The 21,674-nt window shown below is 44.8% G+C and overlaps 1 protein-coding gene and 1 long non-coding RNA gene across 5 annotated transcripts; both read left to right on the top strand.

Annotated features, from left to right (window-relative positions):
* Positions 1 to 597: 597 nt before the first annotated feature.
* Positions 598 to 2,591, top strand: LOC119302969. The gene is made up of 2 exons (XM_037580037.1): positions 598 to 935; positions 2,478 to 2,591. The coding sequence occupies exons 1-2, from the start codon at positions 634 to 636 to the stop codon at positions 2,485 to 2,487; spliced, it is 312 nt and encodes a 103-aa protein (XP_037435934.1). The 5' UTR covers positions 598 to 633; the 3' UTR covers positions 2,488 to 2,591.
* Positions 2,592 to 2,951: 360 nt separating this feature from the next.
* On the top strand, positions 2,952 to 20,891 carry LOC119324547. 4 transcript variants are annotated; one of them, XR_005157028.1, is made up of 9 exons: positions 2,952 to 3,053; positions 3,151 to 3,221; positions 3,303 to 3,353; positions 8,456 to 8,586; positions 12,441 to 12,499; positions 14,799 to 14,886; positions 15,019 to 15,612; positions 15,700 to 15,912; positions 20,317 to 20,891. It is a non-coding gene; the product is annotated as an uncharacterized LOC119324547 (long non-coding RNA). The 4 variants fall into 4 exon arrangements; XR_005157025.1 differs by having other exon boundaries at positions 8,456 to 8,545; positions 14,799 to 15,612; XR_005157022.1 differs by having other exon boundaries at positions 14,799 to 15,612.
* The last annotated feature ends 783 nt before the right edge of the window (positions 20,892 to 21,674 follow it).

Here is a 21,674-nt window from a genome sequence, read left to right as displayed (position 1 = left end):
CATTTATTTCGGAGGAAACAACCAACTATAATGTTCGTATATAAATAATATATCATCTGAAATTTCCTAAATCACTTTAATCTATTTATATTTTTTAGTAGAAGAGTTTAATTTGTTTATGCAGGCTAAGGAAAATTGTCTGACAAAAGATAAAAAGATGCAAGCAATCCAACATAAACCAAGTGTATTCGGTTTCTTTTCCCTACAATTTTATTTTTTGTGATACTTTGAATATATGTAATAAGTATAAAAACATTTATTCATATTTTTTTTAGGGTTAAAACATTTATTCATATGATCCATGTATATACTTTAGGGTATTTTTTTTTCTTCGGAGAGAAAACGTTGTTGATCAAAGGCCCAAATCGGCTATACAGCACGGCCCAACAAGCACCCAACCCAGCAGTATTACTCAAAAAAAGAAAAGTACCCAACACAACCGGCGACCTCATCCACTCACCCACTCCCCTCCCTCCCCTCTCCCCCCACAGCCGGCGACCTCATCAACCACGGCCGCCGCCCCTTCTCGTCCCTTCCCCTCCACGCACCCGACGGCAATCAGGTGCGAGCTTGTTGAGGCTCCCCCCCAAACTCATGAGACCCGGCGCTTGCACATCACCGTCGTCGTGCGTCATGGACGAGGTCCAGTGCTCGGCCGGCATGGCCGCCCCGAGGGTGACCGCCGTGGCCCGGCACTTGTCATCCTCATCGCGCAGCTTGGGCGGGTCGCGGCTGGCGCCTGTCCTCCTCGATCGTGGCCAGCTGGTTCAGCAGGAGCGACAGGGGGAGCGGGTGGTCGGAGCAGCAGGGGGTGGTGGAGCGCGGAGGCGACGAGATGATGAGAAGGACAGGGACCCCGCGGCGGAGCAGCAGCGGCTGGGGGAGCAGCGATGCTTACCAGTTCGCCGATGTCGCCGTCGTGCAAGCCAGGCCAGGTGAGTTTGGACATTTCACCGTGGGGGCATTTTGTCAGGGGCAAATCATTAAGTTTCTAGCAAATGTTTAGTTTCGCAAGTACTCCCTCCATTCCTAAATATAAGTCTTTGTAGAGATTCCACTATGGACTACTCCCTTCGTCCGGAAATACTTGTCATTGAAATGGATGTATCTAGATGTATTTTAGTTCTAGATACATCCATTTTCATCAATTTTGATGACAAGTAATTCCGGACGGAGGAAGTACATACGAAGCAAAACGAGTGAATCTACACTCTAAAATGCATCTACATACATCCGTATATGGTCTATAGTGAAATCTCTACAAAGACTTATATTTAAGAACAGAGGGAGTATTTATCTAATATGTGCGCTGCGGCATTTTAGTTTTCCAGTGAATCCTGATTGTCAGTGTCAAATCTCTTGCTGCCGTCCAATATTCAAGTTGAACATTCCCAAAGATTATATGTCACACAGACACAGCCCAACTACGCATGTGCACTTGTTGAGAACTTACACAAGTTAGGAAACATGCTGGTTAGGCCATCCTATCAATTGACCTGTCCCTAGAATTTTTCCGAGTTAAGCTTCACTTGATGCCATCTACTCAGGGTCAGGGACCAATCAGTACCATCCGAAACTCACAACGAAGCCTCGTGTTTTCATTCAGTACCTACTCCCATGATAAAAAAAATTATGAGGATTGTGCAAGTTAGGTTCTGTGTCAGCATGTGACATGTCTTGACTGTTGTACGAGTGTGCCAGTGTGCGCCAATGATGTATCTTTTTCATATCAAGTTCATATCATTGAGACTATGAACTACATAAAGTCTTAAGTGTCTTTATTATTCTCAGAATTGCTTGGGCAGGAGCTTAAGTATGTTTTGTCGACATCAACTAACGAGTATATTATGGTCTCTCTTTATTTCAGCTACATAAAAACTGCTTGAACTAAAAACTGCTTGTCTACTGCTTTGACATGTTTTAGTTTTCAGTACATATGTACATGTGTGTGGTGAGCTTCATGATTGAATTTTGCATTGTGCTTACAAGTCATTAGAGCCATCTAATGCCAAATAATCTTTTTTAGCTAACAGAGGTCGATCATGTGACTATATCTTCATGACTTAGAGACACTACAAGTCCTTAGAGTCATCTAAGCCAATATTTATTTTGTTAATCTTTGCCCGAGGATGAGTTTTTGTGGTGGAAGTTGGATGGGGGGTCCATCAGGTGCACCTATGCTGACAGAGTTTCATCATGTTGTGGTGGAAGTTTGCTTGGCTATGAAAATAGTTTGCTTGGCTATGCAGCCTAAAATATATGATGTATCTATTTTTCTTCAGTTGCAGCCCACCTAATAGGACTGCTTGATTAAATCTACAATCAATTGTAGTATACCTGAACAAAACATGATCATAATCTAATAACTATTATACTTTTAGAGAAGAGACAGATCCAGAAATGTTCATACCTAGAGGAACTTGCCTTCTTGATGCTCCTAGCTTACACAAGATACTCCTCGGGATTTTTTCCTCCAGGTCTGGCTAATTTGATCGTGTGCTATCAGTGATGGGCGAAGGGAGAGCAAGGAGGGGGAGGAGGGATGGTAGAGGTTAACATATATAGATAGGAGATCATGGCTTATTCCAGTCCTACCATATATTGCTGTATGGTGCAGATCTATTTCCTTTTGAGATCAAATGCACACCTGTTAATAAATTAGAAAAGATGTCAAAAATTAAAACTTTCTAAATAATTAAATTATTGTAGTAATTATATAATGAACTTATCATTGATTTGCATGCCAAGATTAGCTACCGCAATAGCAAATTCACGGCGTGCACACTAACATATCTACTATTAAAGTGGTAACGGTGAAATAATAATGATTTTTTTTGTTCACTTCTTTTCTCACTTAAAAATAATGCTTAGGCCTTTTATGTCACTTGTTTGGTTGACTGTATATTAACTCATTGTAGTAATCTTTTGATGTGTTGATTTGGCATCTTTTATTATGAAGCTAAGCTTCTGGACACACATCTGATCTGGTAGTTATTTGTATGAGTTCACAAGACATTCAACATGAAGCTTTTAGAATACACCCCGTTCGACTGGTATGACATATTTTCTTCTTTCTTGTACTCGTCGTGCTCCTGGTAACTTGGGATTTCCTTGGGCCTAATGTATAGTATTACATATGTCTGTTTTCAGTGTAAATGTGTTCGTTGATCAACTAAACCTTGGTGAATGTACAATCATGGGGAGCCTTGAAGCCTTCTCATGTAAGAGTATGCTCCACTAAATTTTGATAACCGAGTCCATTACATCATGACAATAGGGTCAAGCTCCACTTTAATTTGCAGGCAAAGCATGCAGGAAATGATTGTTGGCTTTCAATAAGCCTTGAACATGAGGTACATACTGCAGAAAATGATTGTTGGCTTTTAATAAGCCTTGAACATGAGATACATACTTTCCATCAGCCTATGATTTACGATAACTGTTTTTCTTTTAGTGCTGATGTTGATGAGTAGGCATTGACGTGATAGTTATATATAGTTCTTATTGCCAAATATATAGTTCATGACTTTACTGTTCTCATTGACGTGATATTTCGAGTTCTAGTTGACATATCTTGGATGGAGTTATACGATACGAAGAATTATAGGGTGCATCGCAAAACCAATGTTTAATATATCCAAAACACCACAAAGTATTTAAACCTACATATATAATCCAATGCATTATATAGTTATTCGTATTGCCAAATAGATAATTCTCAATTCGATCCCTAACATAGTAACATAGCAGTAGTAGCCATTATGCATCAGTCCATAATCAGTGGTTTATAAAACCCTCAAAGCCTCTCTAATTTCATCCGGGATGTTTTCAGCTGCTTCGTTGTCTTTGATCGCCAGCCTCTCTAATAACAGTTGTTTCCTTGTGCCAAACCTGCAACACAACATGGCTGTTTATATATGTATTGAAAAGCCAGGATTATAAAATTCAAATAACAGGGAAATAAGAGACTATACAGGGACCTCCACCTATGATAAATAATATAATAAAGATATAGTTTTGATATTGTGTGGTGGTCCAGTTTTGTGGACGCTTTTGGGCCGCATCATAAATATTTCTGTAATGTAGAACAGTTGAGTGGAGTCTAGTTTTACAATGACGAAGTGACCAAGGCAGTGTGCAATATGTTTGCAGGAAAACAAGCCGAGTTTAGATGTAGTACATGAATGATTACAAAACAACAAAAGAATAATATACATAAGCAAGCCAGCAAAACGAAAAATAATGTCACATACAAAGGCTGCTGCAACATGCAGGGAAATAAGAGACTATACAGGGACCTCCACCTATGATAAATAATATAAAGATATAGTTTTGATATTGTGTGGTGGTCCAGTTTTGTGGCTGCTTTGGGGCCGCATCATAAATATTTCTGTAATGTAGAACACTTGAGTGGAGTCTAGTTTTACAAGAACGAAGTGACCAAGGCAGTGTGCAATTTGTGCAGAAAAACAAAGCCGAGTTTAGATGTAGTAGATGATTGATTACAAAACAACAAAAGAATAATATACATAAACAAACCAGCAAAACGAAAAATAATGTCACATACAGCAAAATTTGGCAACTTGCAAAGTCCCAAATCCGAGGCAATATTATTAATACTTTCCTTGTACTATAAACATAATAAAGTTCAATTGCAAACATAGAAAGATAGAGAAATGTACAAAGACACCAAAGAGCACCAAATTACCGGTAGCATAAGAGTAAATACTCTCACATATTTAAGAGCAGACTTCAGTCTGTAAGGACTTCCTTATAGACGATGTTCTTCATCGGGGTCTGTAAGGAGAAGGCAGGTCTTTTTTGCTTCTTAGATTTGCTGCTTTGCTTCTTGGCATTCTCCTTCTCCTTCTCCTTCTCAATGAGGATCTTTATATTTCTCTTTGCGGTGGCTCGAGACAATGCAACATAGAGTTGACCATGAGAGAACACAGGATTAGGTAGGTACATGCCAACAACCGGAATTGTCTAGCCTTGAGCCTTGTTAATCGTCATAGCAAAGCTAAGCCTTACAGGAAATTGCTTCCTCTTGAAATTGAATGGAAACATGTCATTATCAGATGGGCATAGGGGTATTTGAGGAAGGAATACCCTCCTACCTGCGTGTTGTCCGATCACGATTTCTGCGTCGATGGCGTTCCTCTCGAAACCTCGCACCACAAGCCTCGTCCCGTTACACAGTCCATTAGCCGGATCAATGTTCCTCAGAAGTATGACATGGCAGTTGAGCTTCAGTTTGAGTGCATGCGGAGGCAGACCGTTGGGAGTCAATCCATTTAGGAACTTGGGAGCGTAGTAGCCATACGGGTCGTCTTCTGCACTGTCAAAGCTATGGTAGATTACTTCTTCTCCCCGAAAACGCTCTACCATGCGTATGTTTATCTTGTCGACGTTGTCGTTCGTGGTGGAGAGGATTGCACGTGAAGTCATGTAATTCGGGTCGGACATGTTGTCATCTAGTCTCGGAAACACATGGTCAATCAGCTTCTCCAGGTCGTCACCCTCGCCTATAGACGACACACAAATATCTTCAGGGAGTCGTATGTTTCCTTGATCGTCAACTTCCTTGGTGCCATTGTCTACCCTTAGCAAGTAATCCGCAAACCAGGTGTCATTATGAGCCCTCATGTTGGTGATGAGCCTTAGTTGGCGCATACCCTTCCAGAGGTGTGAACTTCGGAGGGTTGCATCGATTATCTGACCCCGGGACCCCCTCCTGATGACCGGAAGCACCTGCCTGAAGTCCTCGCCAAACACAACAGTTTTTCCTCCAAAGGGTCGGTCCCGTCTTCCCATGATGTCGCGCATGCTGTTGTCCAGCGCCTCAACCGCCTGTCGCTTAGTCATGGTGGCCTCGTCCCATAGTATCAATGAGGCCATCCTCAGTAGCTTGGCGGTACCACTCTACTTCGTGAAGGTGCATGAGGCGCCATCGTCGCAGATCAATGGAATCTTGAACCTCGAGTGGGCAGTCCTGCCTCTAGGCATGATAGAAGCGGCGACGCCTGACGTCGCGGCAGCGATGGCGATGTTTCCCTCGCTTCGGACCTTGGCGAGCAGCGCCCTGTACAGGAAGGTCTTCCCTGTACCTCCCGGGCCATCAACAAAGAACACACCCCCATCACCGCGGTCAACAGAAGCTAGTACCTCATCGTATGTAGCCCTTTGCTCCGAGTTTAGCGACGAAGCCAATTTAGTGTCATTGATGTCAAAATCGACGTTGGATTCCTCGATCACTTTTCTGGCCTCGCCCTCGGTTGGGTCTAACGCATCGTCAATGCATGGAAGAGCGAAATCAGCTATGTCTTTGCCCATGGACTGCAACATACCCCTAATGTCAAGCAACACCATATGTTCCATCTCAATTGGGCACGTGTGTGATCGCTGATAGTCATCAGACATAGGCTCGAAGTGCTTATCCCATAAACCACGCACGTCGCCTGGCTCACAGTGCACCAAAATTGTTGTGAAGAGCCTCCTGAGCGAACATGGCATCGCCCACTGCTCTGCCTTGGTAAGACAGTCGTCGAGCGTGTTATCTGCCTCGATGAGTCCCAACCTTTTGGCAGCCTCTCTAAAGCTCCCGCATAGCCTGCCGTCCACGGTGAGCAGGTCCTCATAGGATGTCTTGCCAGCAACATAGTTTAGTAGCACACGCAGATAGTATCGCTCCCCCTCGGCAGGATTGGCAGACACAAGAAAGTATACATACGGTCATCATATTGCTGAAACATAAAACATCCTTACCTGATCTCGTAAGGGCGTCAGATTTTCATCTTGTTGCTTGCTGGCTGCCTCCTCTTTTTTCTTTCAATAAGCAGCCGCCTCCGAGCATTTATTAGCTCTTTTTTATCGTCAAGGTCAACTGAGGTTGGTTGACACACATTAGTGATATCACCGAGAGGTAACCCACCCACATTCTGCATATCTGCATGTGAATTGATATTAAACATTATATTGTGGAATGGAGGGAGTATATATAATATCAACGCAGTGCCTTCCCATAAAGCATTCTTACCTGATATCGTAAGGGCAGAGAGATTTTCATCTTGTTGCTTGACGGTAGCCTCCTCTTTTTTCTTTCTATAAGCAGCTCGCCTCCGAGCTTTTATCAGCTCTCTTTTTTCGTCAAGGTCCACAGAGGATGGTTGATCTGCATTAGTGATATCACTGAGAGGATGGCGTGGAACATTCTGCGGCCTCTCTTCCCAACTATCACGTTGCATGCTAGCTAGTTCTTTTGTCAGATTACTGAAAGCTGGCAATGAATCTACATTACATAGGAATGAGATTGGAGGGTTGTCTGCATCATGTTAACAAAACAATATATTGGATCGAAATAAGGCAAAGTTGTAGGCACATGGTCTTAACCTTTCGGCAACATAATACTTACCTGAAATCAGATGGGAAGGTTGATGAACATATGCCCTTTCACAATCGGCCTGCTCAAGTATCATCCATTCCGAGGGAGTAATATGGACTCCTACAAGTCACACGCTTGATCCTTTAGAATCGGTTCTTCCCAAGTCTGTTAGGTATGATTTATCACATAAAAAGCATAAAAGCAATCTCAATATATATGCACAGCCTTAACCTGGACTACTTGGGTAAATCTTGTGAACATCGTCGGCTCCAGGTATAACCCCTTCGTCAGAGTCGTCACCATTTGGCCCCTTCATCGGGCCTGCAACATCTCTTGTGATGGTGTTTGACATGTATAACAAAATATGTAGCTGAACATATACATGGAGGTAGATATATACCTGGAGTATCATATGTGCTATCACCATCGGTCTCAAGTATCATCAGTTCGGAGGGAGTAATATGGACTCCTAGAAGTCACGATGTTGATACATTAGAATCGGTTGTGCCCAAGTCTGTTAGATATGATTTTTCACATAAAAAGGATAAAAATAAACCTTATACCTGGAATACGTGGGTAAATTTTGTCAACATCGTCGGCTACGGGTATAATCCCTTTGTTAGAGTCGTTAACACTTTCCCCCTCCATCGGGCCTGCAACACATTCAGTTTCCTGGGATGGTGTTTGACTTGTGTAGCACAATTTATAGGTGAACATATACCTGGAGGTACATGTGATGATGTCATCTGTTCCGCTGGCTTGCTGTGTGGAGTCCCCACATGTATCTACTAAAAAAAGACATGTCCAACAGACTCAGGTATCACGCAAAAACTTGTAAACTGACTCTGCAAGCAGATCACGTGAAATACCAAGAGTTACTAAAGGCCCGTCCCATTGTACAGAAATTCAGTCCATAAGGGCAGCTTGTTACAGATTTATGAGTTTTGCTATACATATGAAAATAGAAAGACATGTCCAATAGACTTTGCTACTTTGCATTTTTTTGTAAACTGACTTTGCTGGTTACATGTTAAGAATTCAAGATGCTAAGATGTCCTGTTCATCTGACTGCAGGCAGATGAAGGCCGTCGAAGATCACAAGCACAGCTTGCTATTGTACAGGACTTCAACACATAAGATCACAAACTCATGATGTTGGCAATGGTAAGGGGGCGAAATCACGAAGGCACGCTTTGTGTTGCAAGGTGCTCAAACTCTCAGATTGCAATTTTTTGTTTGCCTGTTTGTTTGTTAGGTTGTTTTGTATTCCCTCCGTCCCATAATATAAGAACGTTTTTGACACTAGTGTAGTGTTAAAAACGTTCTTATATTTTGGGACAGAGGGAGTAGTTTGTTGCTCTGACATGTAGTAAACTATATAGATAGCTATTTGCAGTTTGACATACATCTGCATATACAAAAATCAGAGAAGTCATTTGATTGAACCGCGGATCTGTACACGAAGAACCCTAAACAAAGCCTGGGTTAGGTGGGTGAGCATGGAAATCTAAGCTAGCCTGGATTTTGGCACCGCTTTCCTCAGTGTTTCAGGAAGTTGAATTATCTTGGGTTAATTTGGTTCGGTCTGAACTGGCCTGATTGGTTGAGACCAGTTCATGATGCCAAAAACTACTCCCTCCGTCCGGAAATACTTGTCATTAAAATGAATGTATCTAGATGTATTTTAGTTCTAGATACATCCATTTTCATCCATTTTGATGACAAGTAATTCCGGGCGGAGGGAGTATATTGAAAATTAATGCTAAATTTTGTTGGATTTCGGTAGAGAGTTGAATACATACTGGTTGACAAAATTGAGGTGAAACATAACATGGTTCCTGTTGTATAAATAATATTTAATTATCTTTTACAGGTTTAGAATTTAGAAAGGTGACCTATTTTTATGTGAACTTACCTATTCTTTGTTATTCAGAATAATTCTTTATCTTCCCATTGTTGTGTTAATTGATTCATATGCGGTTGTGCTTTTCTGACAAGGATGTCCATCAAGTCCCGAGAGAATTACTAATAGCTGGAAAAATGTTTTAGTGATTTTGTTTGGAGGGACATAATGAAACCTCATAAGTTATATTTTGGGACAGAGGGAGTAGTTTGTTTGGAGGTGCACCTTGTACGATAGTCTAATCGAATGCATGAGTTGGCTGCCTTTTCCCTTTCTTTCTACATCTCCCGCTCAATACAATACTCAGGTGCAGGCCTTCCATAATCCATGCCTCCTCATACATGCCGGTTCTCTTTTGGAAGAAACATGTGATAATCCAGTGGGTGATATTTGCAATTTGGGCTTCTTGGGTTACGGTACTAGCATTTGTCATCACATTGTGCTTTTGGTGTCATGGTAGTACTATTTTCGAACACGGTGAAAAAGTTTGAACTGGTGATTGCGCCACACTAGCCAAACAAAATCTGCACAACAGGAGTATCTGAAAGTTTTGCAATGCCACTTGCTTAACCATGCCTACCTTAGGTTTTGTTATTTCGCAAACTGCTAGTTTAACTGTCAGTTCTTACAGAGACAAAGAAACAGAGCAAAGTATATAGCACAGTATCACACTACAGTACTACACTAATTCCACGCACTGACTGCACAGCTTCAGATTAACCCCATCTTGGCTCATGTGTTGAGTTTGAGCATATACGAGACTTTCCTCGCTCCAAGAGTAGGATGCAATTTTCTTGACCTGCAACTGAACTTTTTTTTAGAACGAAGGCTCAAGAAGAGCCCGGCTTTAAATTAACAAAGCCATCAACCGGCCAGGATTACATCTAACAAACAAAGGAAACAAAGAACAAAACAGCAAGCCGATACAAGGTGCTGTGTAAAAGCTATCTGGCTACTACAAACTACTAGCAAGGATATGGAAACTAAAGCACAAGTCCAGCTAGAAGTCGAAGAAGCCCTCCACGGCGAGCAGAACAACACGCAGGCACCAGCAAAGCTTAGGGAAAACAAACAGTAGTTGGAGGAGCTCCGTTGTCAGCTCCATGGGCTCTGGCCGTCGATGTCGCCCTCCTCCACCTCTGAAGGGGGCTCCCTGCCCCCTCGCCCTGGCACGAAGGGCGCCGATCCGTCGAAAGGTGGAGACGCCCACCCGAGGGCTAAAGAGCGACCGACGCCGTTGCCAACCGGAATACCACACCAGGACACCACCGCCAAACTACTTGGAGCTCATCCAAGGCAAGCATCGGCAATAACTGTTATCTGCACACGAGGAGAAGCAAGCTACACGGCAAGGCTGCTGAAGACCGAGCAACCCCCAACCGGAACAAGCACCCTTCCCCCAAAGCTCACCAAAGACGGCACCCCCTTGAGGGTGACGGCGCCCACGGCGTCGCTGCCGCCCAATCCCGAGGGATTTGGGTTTTCACCTGGTCCACGAGCAACACGGGAGGAAGAGGAGGGGGAAAGGGGCATTTTTACCAGCGCCTACAGGTAGGGGACGGCACCCATGGGCGTCGCCGCCGGCAGGCCGGCATAGCCAGCCACGGATTTCTTCGATCCCCTCTCCCAACCCCCACCTCGAGAGCAGACAAGGCTACGGTGCCCGGAGGCCGCCGGAGAACGGATCTGAGACGAGGGTGACAGGAGGTTGAAGAGGAAGATGCCTTCAGATCTGATGCGGGTGCCCCGAGGCCACCGCGCACCACAGCCATCGCCCGCCGTCACCGCGCCGCCCGCACGCCCGAGATGGACGGCCAGCACCCGCTGCCGCCGTTTGCTGAGGACGACGCAGCACCACCGCCCGAGGTCGCCACCTCGGCTCCGAGATCCTCCACAGGGGCGGAGCGACCAGATCCTCGCCGCCACCATCCCCGGCGGCCGCGCGGCGCTCCGGCGACCCCCTCCGGCGGCGACGAGGGAGAGGAAAAGGGGGAGGGAGCCCCGGCGGCGGGCTAGGGTTTGTGCCGCCCGGGTCGCCCCTGCGGGAGCGACGCGGGGGCCTGCGGGATTATCCGTGCCGTTCGACTGGGGCCAGACCACCTGCAACTGAACTAACTTCTTTATTGAGGATATGATCTGAAACAACAATGATGGCTCTGTTTGAAACATTAAACTAAGGTCAAACCTGTAGCAAGAACGTCATCTGTTTGCACACTGCTCCAGAGGGGTCTCACCTGAACCATGAATATATACATCATCCTTTAAGTCACTAAGCTCCCTGGGACTGGAGCTCCCAGAATCGGTTGAGTCTAGGGATTTTCGTCGATGTGCACGATTTTGACCGGATCGTGGGAAACCTGGACCCATTTGGTCAGAGGCTGGACGGTGTGGACTGTGTGGGGACTCGACTACTATTGGCTGTGGAAACTGTTTTCACCTCATCGGCCCACATGCCTGACACCCGTGGCACTCATTAGCAGCGCGGTGGTTTTATGTCGGTGTCGCGTGCCTTTGACCGCTATGTGAAGAGGAGAAAATTGGGGTGGGCTCCGCTGCTTCTGTCTCCTGCGCCGCTCGGTGTGTCTCGACGGTGCTTTGGTGGAGCGGTGGCCTGAGCGGCGTTTGTCGGCGGTCTACGCGTCATGCCATCAGGGTTGGGTGGCTCTATGGGGCTTCAGGCTGGCCGGCTGCAGCCTTTCTTCTGTCCGGAGGCTGCTTCTGATGCAACCTACGCTTTGTCCGCTTTGTTCCTACATGTTTTCCGCTGTTATCAGAAGCACAACAGGTGAACAAGCAGCAATATGCGCCTTCCTCTCTAATCCTCTCCAATTAGTTGCTTCTTCCCCCGATTGTTTCCTGCTGCACCGATCTGCCCATCGAGCTATTTGCCGTCTTTTTCCTTCTATTCTATATGATGTTGATTATATTCTGATTCCCTATGCTCGGTTAACTGGTAAATTGTGGAGTGGCGATCTGCAGACATGAATTGAGGTGATTCTTGGTACAGCAATTGGGCAACGATGTACTATATATTCTTTATGATTTTTCTTGTTTCTGCACCTAGTATGTCATGATGGGCCACATATCTTCTTCCTGCTTCAGTTTTGTGATTTGATCTGGAAGGATTTCATTGGGTTTCTTGATCCTTTTTTGCAGGTTATGTGGACTCCATCTGAAGAGGGAATTCGATTACAATTTCATTTGAGGCATAGTTGGTACAAATTTCTTCCTTTTCGTTGGTACTTCATTACTGCTGGCATAGTCCAGAATCCCATCGCGTGGGTAGATAGTTCACCCATGTTCGGAAATAATCCGAATTCCCGACACAATTATACGGCAAAATACACCAAAATATTTCCAAGTAATCTTGTTTCACAACGGTAAAGTCATGCGTATTTTTTGCAATACCAATCTGATGCCTATATTGAGTATAGATCTCCACGCCAGTATTTTGTTCCAATTATACCTGGTGTATTTCTGTCCACTTTCTGCATAGGATTCGTAGGGACTAGGGAGGTTCATTTTAACATCGTTTTGCATGACCTAAATATAGTACAGGCCCAGGTCAAGGTTCTTGCCAAGTCAAATAAATTTGTTGATAGCAAGAATAGTAAGTCGAGAATCTGTGATTTTTCTGGACATCTGCAGTTCTTATGGTGGTCTCCGGACCGACTGTTGTTTCTCCTGCCCTGGCCCTATTTGTGCATCTATGTGTTTTTTATCAAGTCTTGATGTCTCAATGTAAGAATAATAAGTCTGCACGGTTACTTTTGTTTGGTACAAAAGAAATGATGTAATGATCCACTTTCACATGTTTGTCACAACTTATTAGAACTTGATGCGTGTTCATGTATAGAAGAAAAGTTCATTTTGGGACCATACTATGACATTTCTATGTCATGGCACATTCATTTTCAGTTCTCTGGAGCACACACATATATGTATATATATCATGCTTAACCTTCTATTTAGATTTCTATTAGAGTGTCCCCTTTGGAGGACAGTACTTTTTATGAGTATAGAACATTGAAATTCTTGGAACTCGAATAGTTTGGCAAAATGCGGCAAGATTTCTGATCTCCACATTGCACAAGCACGACACACAAACATTACATTGCGATTCTCATTGAATATCACACATGCTTCCACTACATACGCATCCCTTCTCTAAAAGTGAAGTACTGGTGTTGGGTGCCCCTCCTGAGGAAGCTAGACGGTTGGCTGCTCTCTTAAACTGCTCTCTTGGCTCCTTTCCTTTCAAGCACCTTGGGATGCCCATCTCCCCCCTCAAACTGCTATCTAAGGATTTCAACTTTTCTGTATCTAAGGTGGGTAATAGAGTTATGCCTTGGAGGGGTGGATATAACTCCTCTGCTGGGAGGGTGTGTCTTATTAACGCCTGCCTATCCTCCCTTCCGATGTTCCTTATGGGTTTTGATCGCCTCCCTGTTGGTATCCATGCTGGCTTCGACAAACATAGGAGTGGCTTCTACTGGAATACTGCGGATAATAAGAAAAGATACAGACTTGTTAAGTGGAAATTGATGTATAGACCTAACAAGGTTGGGGGTTTGGGGATCCTCAATACCTCTGTCATGAACGAATGTCTGATTCTAAAATGGTGGTGGCGCATTCTTACTTCTCCTCCGGATGCTCTCTGGCTTCGTATCCTAAAAGCCAAATACTTCCCAAATCCCCCCCCCCCCCTTGTTCTCTCATTTGAGTAGTACCCCTGTGTCCCAGTTTTGGCGTCAGTTACTTATTGTTCGCGTCAAATTACCGTTGGTAACGGCGAGTCTGTGAGATTCTGGCTTGACTGGTGGGTTGGGGATGGCCCATTAGCTGTTTCCTTTCCTGTTCTTTTTTCTTTTGCCGCGTCGCCTTCCGTCTCCATCGCCGAGCTCGCGGCGAGAGGTTGGGACCTTGGTTTCCGCCGGGTCCTATCTCCTGAAGAGTTGGAGGATTGGCAGCGCCTTGTTGCCATCCTCCCTGTGCTTTCGGAGGCTCAGGATGTGGTCTCTTGGCCTCATTCTGCCTCTGCTCGTTTTTCTGTTAAGTCGTGTTACCGCGTTCTCTCTGGTGGTCCGGTGTCTTCTAAGTTCAAGCCCATCTGGGTGGCTAGGGTGCCACCCAAGATTAAAATCTTCATGTGGCAGGCCATCAGAGGCCGCTTGCCGCCGGCGGACCAAATTAAGAAGAGGCAGGGCCCTGGATCTGTGTTTTGTGCCCTATGTGGCCATCTTGAGGACTCTTGCCATATCCTGTTCCGCTGCCCCCTGGCCCAATTGTTCTAGAGCTTCCTTAGGGACTGCTTGGGTGTTTCGTGGGCCCCAGCTAGCTTCTTAGCTCAAACCGCTTGTATCCTCCCTTTCTGGGAAAGCTAGAAGGTTGTTCTGGTTTGGTTTTCCTGCAATGTGCTGGACCCAATGGACGACCAGAAATAAGTTTACTATCAAACAGGTGTTCCCCAGCAAGGCTGCTGACTGTGTTTTAAAACTTTCGATCTTTTTGCAGCAGTGGAAATCTCTGATTAAAGAAGGCGACAGGGCGGCTGTGGAGCTCCTGGTTTCTCGTGTGCGTGCCTCTGCAGCTTCCATTATGGGTGATAATCGAGCCTCGGCAAATGGAGCTAGATCTGAGTGATTATCTGGCTACGGGCTGGCGCTGCTCTGCGCACGCTATAGGCCCGGGGGTGTTTGTGGTGCGTTTTCCTAATCCTCGAGCTGTTGCACAGATCTGCTATGTGGGGAAAGTGACTCTCAGAACTAGTGGGGCTGTTATTCACGCCACGCAGTGGTCGTCTACTATTGGGGCAAAGGGTGTGATGGAAGTAGCTTGGGTGAGAATCAGCAATGTCCCTCTTGACAAGAGAAGTGAGAGAAACCTCGCGTATGTTGCATCTTTAGTGGGGGTTCCGCTGGAAATTGACGCTGCGACGCTGCACCGCCCATCCTCTGCTCGGGTGCGGTTGGGATGCAGAAATGTCAATGAAATTCCTGTGGTTGCTGAAGCTGTTCTGGGTGGGCACTTCTACAATTTCTTTTATGAAGTGGATCAGGTTCTGGTGAGAGACCCTGATAGAGAGAAAAATACAATTCATATGCCTTCTGATTGGGAGAAGAAGTCTACCATTGGGTCCACTCCTCGGTCGAATCCTGGAGCTATGTAGGGTAGTTTACCTACTGGGCTTGGGGGAAAATCTTCTCCCATTCCCCAGGGGGAAAAACTGACCCCATTCGGGATTCGCGGGAGTGTGGAATCTGATGAGTCAATGCACACTACTTTGCTACTGGAAACCATGGCTCAGGAGATGGAGCAGGGTGAAAAAGTAAGTGTGGGTGTTGAAAAGTCTCCTAATGTTTTATTTACGAGCGGAAAAAAATCTTACTCTGATGTGGTAAAATTTCTTCCTCAGATTGTGGAGGTGGATACTATAAATGACGCAATTCTGAAAATTGTCACTAATTACACGGTCAAGTCACCCGAGACTGGAATGGACACTGAGGTGATTCCTACACCTCCTCTAGTTACTGAGAGAATCTACGTTTCAGCCTACGTAATGTGCAGAACAAGATGGAGAGAGTGGAGGAAAAAGCCATGGCAGCAGCTAAGAAGAGAGACATTGAAGGTACCCCCAAAAAGCCCAACTCTTTCGATGCTTTAAATAATTCTGAAGTTATTATTAGAGCTATCAAGATGGGTGTGAATATTCCTGATGCAGACTTTGGAAGTGTGGATATTCTTAGGGAATTGGAGAAATGTAGAAATAAGGACAATATGAATGATAATCATATCGATCCTGCTGTTGGGGAGAGGGGGGCTATGATTTCAATCAATGCTAAAGGGGATCAGACTCCTTTAAATATGAAATGGGGGGATGAAAATGATATTGGTGATGATAAATTTACTGCTGTTCGATCTATAAGAAGAAAAGAGAGAGAAAAGTTAATGTTGTCATTGCTAGACCTACTACCAGGTCAAAGAGGAGAGGTTTCCTTACAAGATGAGAATGGTAACTCTACTCTGCTTCCTAGTAGAGTTACCAAGAGGGGGGGGGGTCAGAAAGAAAAAATGAATGGCCTATTTTGGAACTGCAGAGGGGCGGGTAAGAAGGGGATGACTACCTGCTTCTCTGATATTATCAGAGATCATTCCCTAGATTTCATTGGCCTCCAAGAAACTAAAAAGGCCAAATTTACCCCTAAGTATTTGAGGAAAATTGATCCCTTTGAGAGATTTAACTGGAACTGGGTCCCTTCTGTTGGCAAATCGGGTGGCATTTTATGTGGAGTCAAAAAAGAAACCTTGGCAACTATCTCTTGGACGATAGGAAAATATCTCCTTCAAGTTAATGTGTTTGATGTTAAAAACAAATGCATGTGGGCCATCATAGTTGTTTATGGGGCTGCACAGGATGATAATAAAGCAGAATTCCTTGAAGAATTAAATGTGGTGCTCGCATGTTAGATTACCCTACATTGTGGGGGGTGACTTCAATATTCTTAGAGAGAGTAGCGAGAAAAATAAGCACCTAACTCGCTCTCGCTATGTGGATAAATTCAATGATGTTATTCATTCTCTAAACCTGCGGGAAATAGATATGGGGGGAGGTAAATATACCTGGACGAACAGCCAAAAACATCCTACATTAGAGAAGCTGGATAGAATCTTGATGAGCTTTGATTGGGAAGACATATTTCCCCTTGTCTCTGTCCGTAAGCTGGTTAGGGATGTTTCAGATCACAACCCTCTGCTCCTATCCACATGCCCTGTGAAAAACATTCCCCTTCATAATCGTGAATTTAGATTTGAGCTTAGCTGGTTGAAGAACGAGGAGTTTTATATAAAAGCTAAGAACATTTGGGAGCAGCCGGTCAATGCTAGCGACCCAATCGATATCCTCAACATTAAATTAAAGCGCCTTAAGAAATACTTTAAGGGTTGGGGGTCTCACTCTTTTGGCCATGCCCGAAAGAGAAAAAAAGTGATCAAAGAGGAGTTAGAGGAGATTGAGAAGATAGAGGAATTCGAGCCCCTGACACCTGAGCTCTTTGAAAAAAGAACTACCCTGTGCGCTGAGCTTAATGACATCCTTGCTGATGAGGAGCTCTTTTGGTTACAACACTCAAATGAGCGTTGGTTGCTAAAAGGAGATCAGAACACAGCCTTTTACCATCGTGTTGCGAACGGAAAAAAGAGAAAAAACACCATACATTCCCTAACAGACGGAGAGGTGGTGATTGAGGGCACTAAAAATCTCCTAACTCATGCTACCTCCTATTGTAAAGAACTGTTTGGTCCAGCCAGAGGAAATATATTCCAGTTGTCGCCTGATGCCTGGTCTGAGGAAGAAAAGCTTACTAGTGAAGATAACATCCTGCTCACTAGTGAGTTTACAGTGGAGGAAGTTAAAAAGGCCTTGTTTAGTATGGAGAGCAACAGGGCCCCCGGTCTGGATAACATACCGGCTGAATTCTACAAACACTGTTGGGACTTTGTGAAGGAAGATTTAATGCGACTTTTCAAAGCGTTCCATGACAACACCCTAGATATTGCGTGCTTAAACTATGGGGTGATCACTTTGATCCCCAAGATGAGTGGGGCTAAAAAAATTTCAACAATATCGCCCCATATGCTTGCTTCGATGCCCCTATAAGCTAATTACGAAAGTTCTTGATAACAGGGTGGCTGTTTACGCTGATAAGCTAATCAGCCGGCACCAAAATGCATTCATTAAACAGAGAAACATAATGGATGGAATCCTCACTCTTCACGAGGTGCTGCATCATATGCATGTCAAGAAAAAAATTGGGGTGGTGTTAAAACTAGACTTTGAAAAAGCCTATGACAAGATTAACTGGGACTTCCTTCTCGAGTGCCATCGTAACCGTGGTTTTGGTCCAACCTGGTGTGGGTGGGTGAAAAAAATCTTGTACAATGGCATAGTGAGTATTAAACTAAACAACGATGTGGGTCCCTATTTCCAAAGTCACAAAGGGGTTCGTCAAGGCGACCCCCACTCCCCTTTCCTATTCAACCTAGCTGTTGAGACTCTTTCGAAGATGATATTCAATGCCCAAAAAGAAAAGCTCCTAACTGGGCTTGCCCCTGACTTGATTGAAGGGGGAGTAGCTATCCTGCAGTATGCAGATGATACCGTCATTTGTTTGGAACATGATAAGAATGCTGCTGTAAACCAGAAACTCCTTCTCTACATGTTTGAACTTATGTCTGGCCTAAAAATCAACTTCCTCAAAAGTGAAGTCCTTTACATTGGAGGGGATGAGGACACGTTGGCCTTTTATGCGGAGCTGTTTAATTGTAATATTGGACACTTCCCTATGAAATACCGGGGAGTGCCAGTTAGTTTCTCTACACTTCGCGTCCTTGAGTGGGATTTCGTGGATGAAAGATTCCTAAAGTGATGTGAGGCCTGGATTGGAAATGCAACATCCTCGGGAGGGAGACTTACCTTACTCAATTCCTCGCTCACGAGCATTGTGTATTACTACATGTCTATGTTTCTCCTTCCTAAGACGGTGATAGTAAAACTAGACAAACACCGCAAACGGTTTTTCTGGCAAGAACATGAAGGGCGAAAACGTTACCATTTGGTGAGGTGGTCCAGAATATGCAGATCGAAAAGTAAAGGGGGCCTGGGGGTGAAAGATTTGCATAAACAGAATATTAGTCTCCTTACCAAGTGGTGGTGGAAATTGGAGAATCAATAGGGTCTTTGGCAGGAGGTGATCTAGGCCAAATACTTCAAAAAAGATACAGTTGCCTCGGTAAAAAGCAAATTTGGTGATTCTCCTATATGGAAAGCCATTATGAAAGTCAAGGAGAATTACTTTGCTGGCAGAAAAGTGATTCTCAATTCAGGCAATCTGGTTAGGTTATGGATTGACCCTGTCAATGATGAACCTCCTTTACGTGATAGATTTCCTATGCTATACAATATCTGTAACGATCAAGAGATCACAGTTTCAGATTTCAGAAAAGGCGTTGATGGGGGCTTTTTTAGAAGGAGACTTCACCCACCCCTAACGGAGCATTGGAGGGAGCTGGGGGGTGTGGTGGACTCCTGGCCTCGATTGGATGCGTCGAATGAGATAATCTGGGCTTTGGGGAAGAAAAGTAAGGGCCTGTTTGGGACTACTCCGCTTCACCAAAATCAGCTTCGCTCCACTAAATTCACTTTGGAGCAGTTTCATACAGAAGTTGTAGCACTACCAAAGAGAATGTTTGGCTTCCATCTAGCTCCAGCTTCAAGAATGGGAAATTTGGTGGAAAGGAACTATTTGATTGGTTGAGAGGGGAGAAACGAAGGGGTATCCACTTACTGGTGGCAGTGGTGGGTAATTTCCACCCAACTCCAGCTTCCAGAGTTTTTTGGAGCACCCCCTAAAGAGCTTCCTAAAAAACTGGGAGTTGTACCATGGATTCTAGTTTTTTTGCGGAGTGGCATATCGTGGAGCTACCCTGTTTGGCTTGTGTTTTCTGGAGCGGAGCTGAATTTTAAGGAGTAGAGCAGTCCCAAACATGCTCTAAGTTTACAACCAAATCAATATATGATTGTCTGGAAAAAAATGTGAGGGGATGTGACTACAAATGGATCTGGGAATCCAAGATTCCTTTAAAAATCCAAATATTCCTCTGGCAGCTCTTTCAAGATGCTGTACTTACTAGAGATGTGATGAGCAGGAGAAAATGGGCGGGCAACCCTGCATGCTCGTTTTGCAGCAAAAGGGAAACCTCTCAACACCTTTTCTTCACATGTCATGTGGCTAGAATTATGTGAAGAACTGTTGGATGTGTCCTGGGCATGGATCGTTGCCTGAATAATGTGTGGCAATACTTTGCTTGGTGTTATATGTTCCTTTCAGATGGGGAAAAATTCTATACGTTTGGCTTAGCAGCAATGTGCTGGGCTATGTGGAACTGTCGTAATAAGGCGACATTTGAGTCCAAACGGATGAGGTCCCCTTTTGATGTGGTTTATTCGCATGTGGATATTTGAATTGCTGGGCAGGGCTGATGAGCGGAGCTGATCGCGAGGCGATGGAGCGCGGAGCCAAGATGCTGAAGACCTACGCGTCGAACCTGATGTGTATCTGTGCGGCACCGGGGAACGCAATGAAGGGGTGATTCAGGTGCGGGGGAGAGATGCAGAGAAGACTCCCCAAGCTGCCGATCTTTTGTTCCTGTGCGATATTGGTGTGGATTGTGCGTTATGTGCAAAACTTTGTTGTTCCTTTGCGGCTCCTGCGCGAGTTTGAGCCTCATGTGGCTGTTGTAGCCTTAGACTTTGGTTGCTTTTGGGTTGGTGATGCTGGTTCTGAGGGTGTCACTAGGTTTTCGCCCCATGGTAGACTGCTCGATGACGAGTGTCTACCGTGGGTTTCCCAGTGATGCGTTGAACTCGCATTTCTCCTTTCTGATTTCCTTCCAGTCCGACAAACTATTGTATTTCCGTTATAAAAGTAATGAAAAGGGGTTATGCCCGGTTCAAGAAAAAGATAATCGAGCCTCGGCACAATAGTTGATGTTCTCCTTGGTGTCTGGTGCCCCTTTAGAAGTTCGCTGTCCTGGCCTGCATGCCATGCTTGCCGGTTGTGGCTGTGTTTAAACCTTTCGGTTACTTGTGTGGGTGTCTGATACTCTTTCGTCTGTAATACTTGGTTTGCCTCGTGGCTTTATTAATTTAATCGGGCCTCGGCCTTTTCTCTAAAAAAGCTAACGAACATCCTACCTCCACTAACCACTATTGTCAGGCACGAGGACGCGCTGAGAGGTTCCAGAGATCATAATCAAGTATCAAGGAACTGGGTCCTGGGAATTTTGCCAGGAGGAAACAGGGTACGAGTGTGTCGCGCCTGATGCCCCACGGCAGGCCGTTCTGCCGTGCATCCGATTTGTTGCACGGCGGTGGTGACGCGCATGGCGATCGCAGGCCGTCGGGGTACCTTACCAGCGGTCGGCGGGAGCACGGTGAACGAAGGGCCGGAGGTGGGGCGATCGTTGGCGGGGGACTGTACTACTGTAGGACTAGCGCCGGTTTTCCTCCGTACTAATTTTCATCGGTGGTTCGGGCTGAAACGATTATACCGTACTGCTTAGCACGACAACGTAGACCCAATTTAAAATAGACGGCTGGTCATATCACTTTGCACCCGGCAAGGGTGCAAAGGCAAAAGAAAAAGATGTTGTATATTATAAATTATGAATAAATTATAAATTGTACATATGTACAAAAGAAAATGTTGTACACTATGTAGCATGTACAGATAGATGAGTGTGCTAGACATTAGCACATGGCATTTTTTTTGCAAGTTTGTCTCCATTTTCGATCACACGTCAATTTTTTTAATTTCAAGTAAATACCAACGT

This window comes from Triticum dicoccoides, chromosome 1B, assembly GCF_002162155.2.
Source record: "Triticum dicoccoides isolate Atlit2015 ecotype Zavitan chromosome 1B, WEW_v2.0, whole genome shotgun sequence".
Taxonomy (NCBI): Eukaryota; Viridiplantae; Streptophyta; class Magnoliopsida; order Poales; family Poaceae; genus Triticum; species Triticum dicoccoides.
The sequence above is the reverse complement of the archived record's forward strand: the minus strand, read 5'-3'. Positions and strand labels throughout refer to the sequence as shown.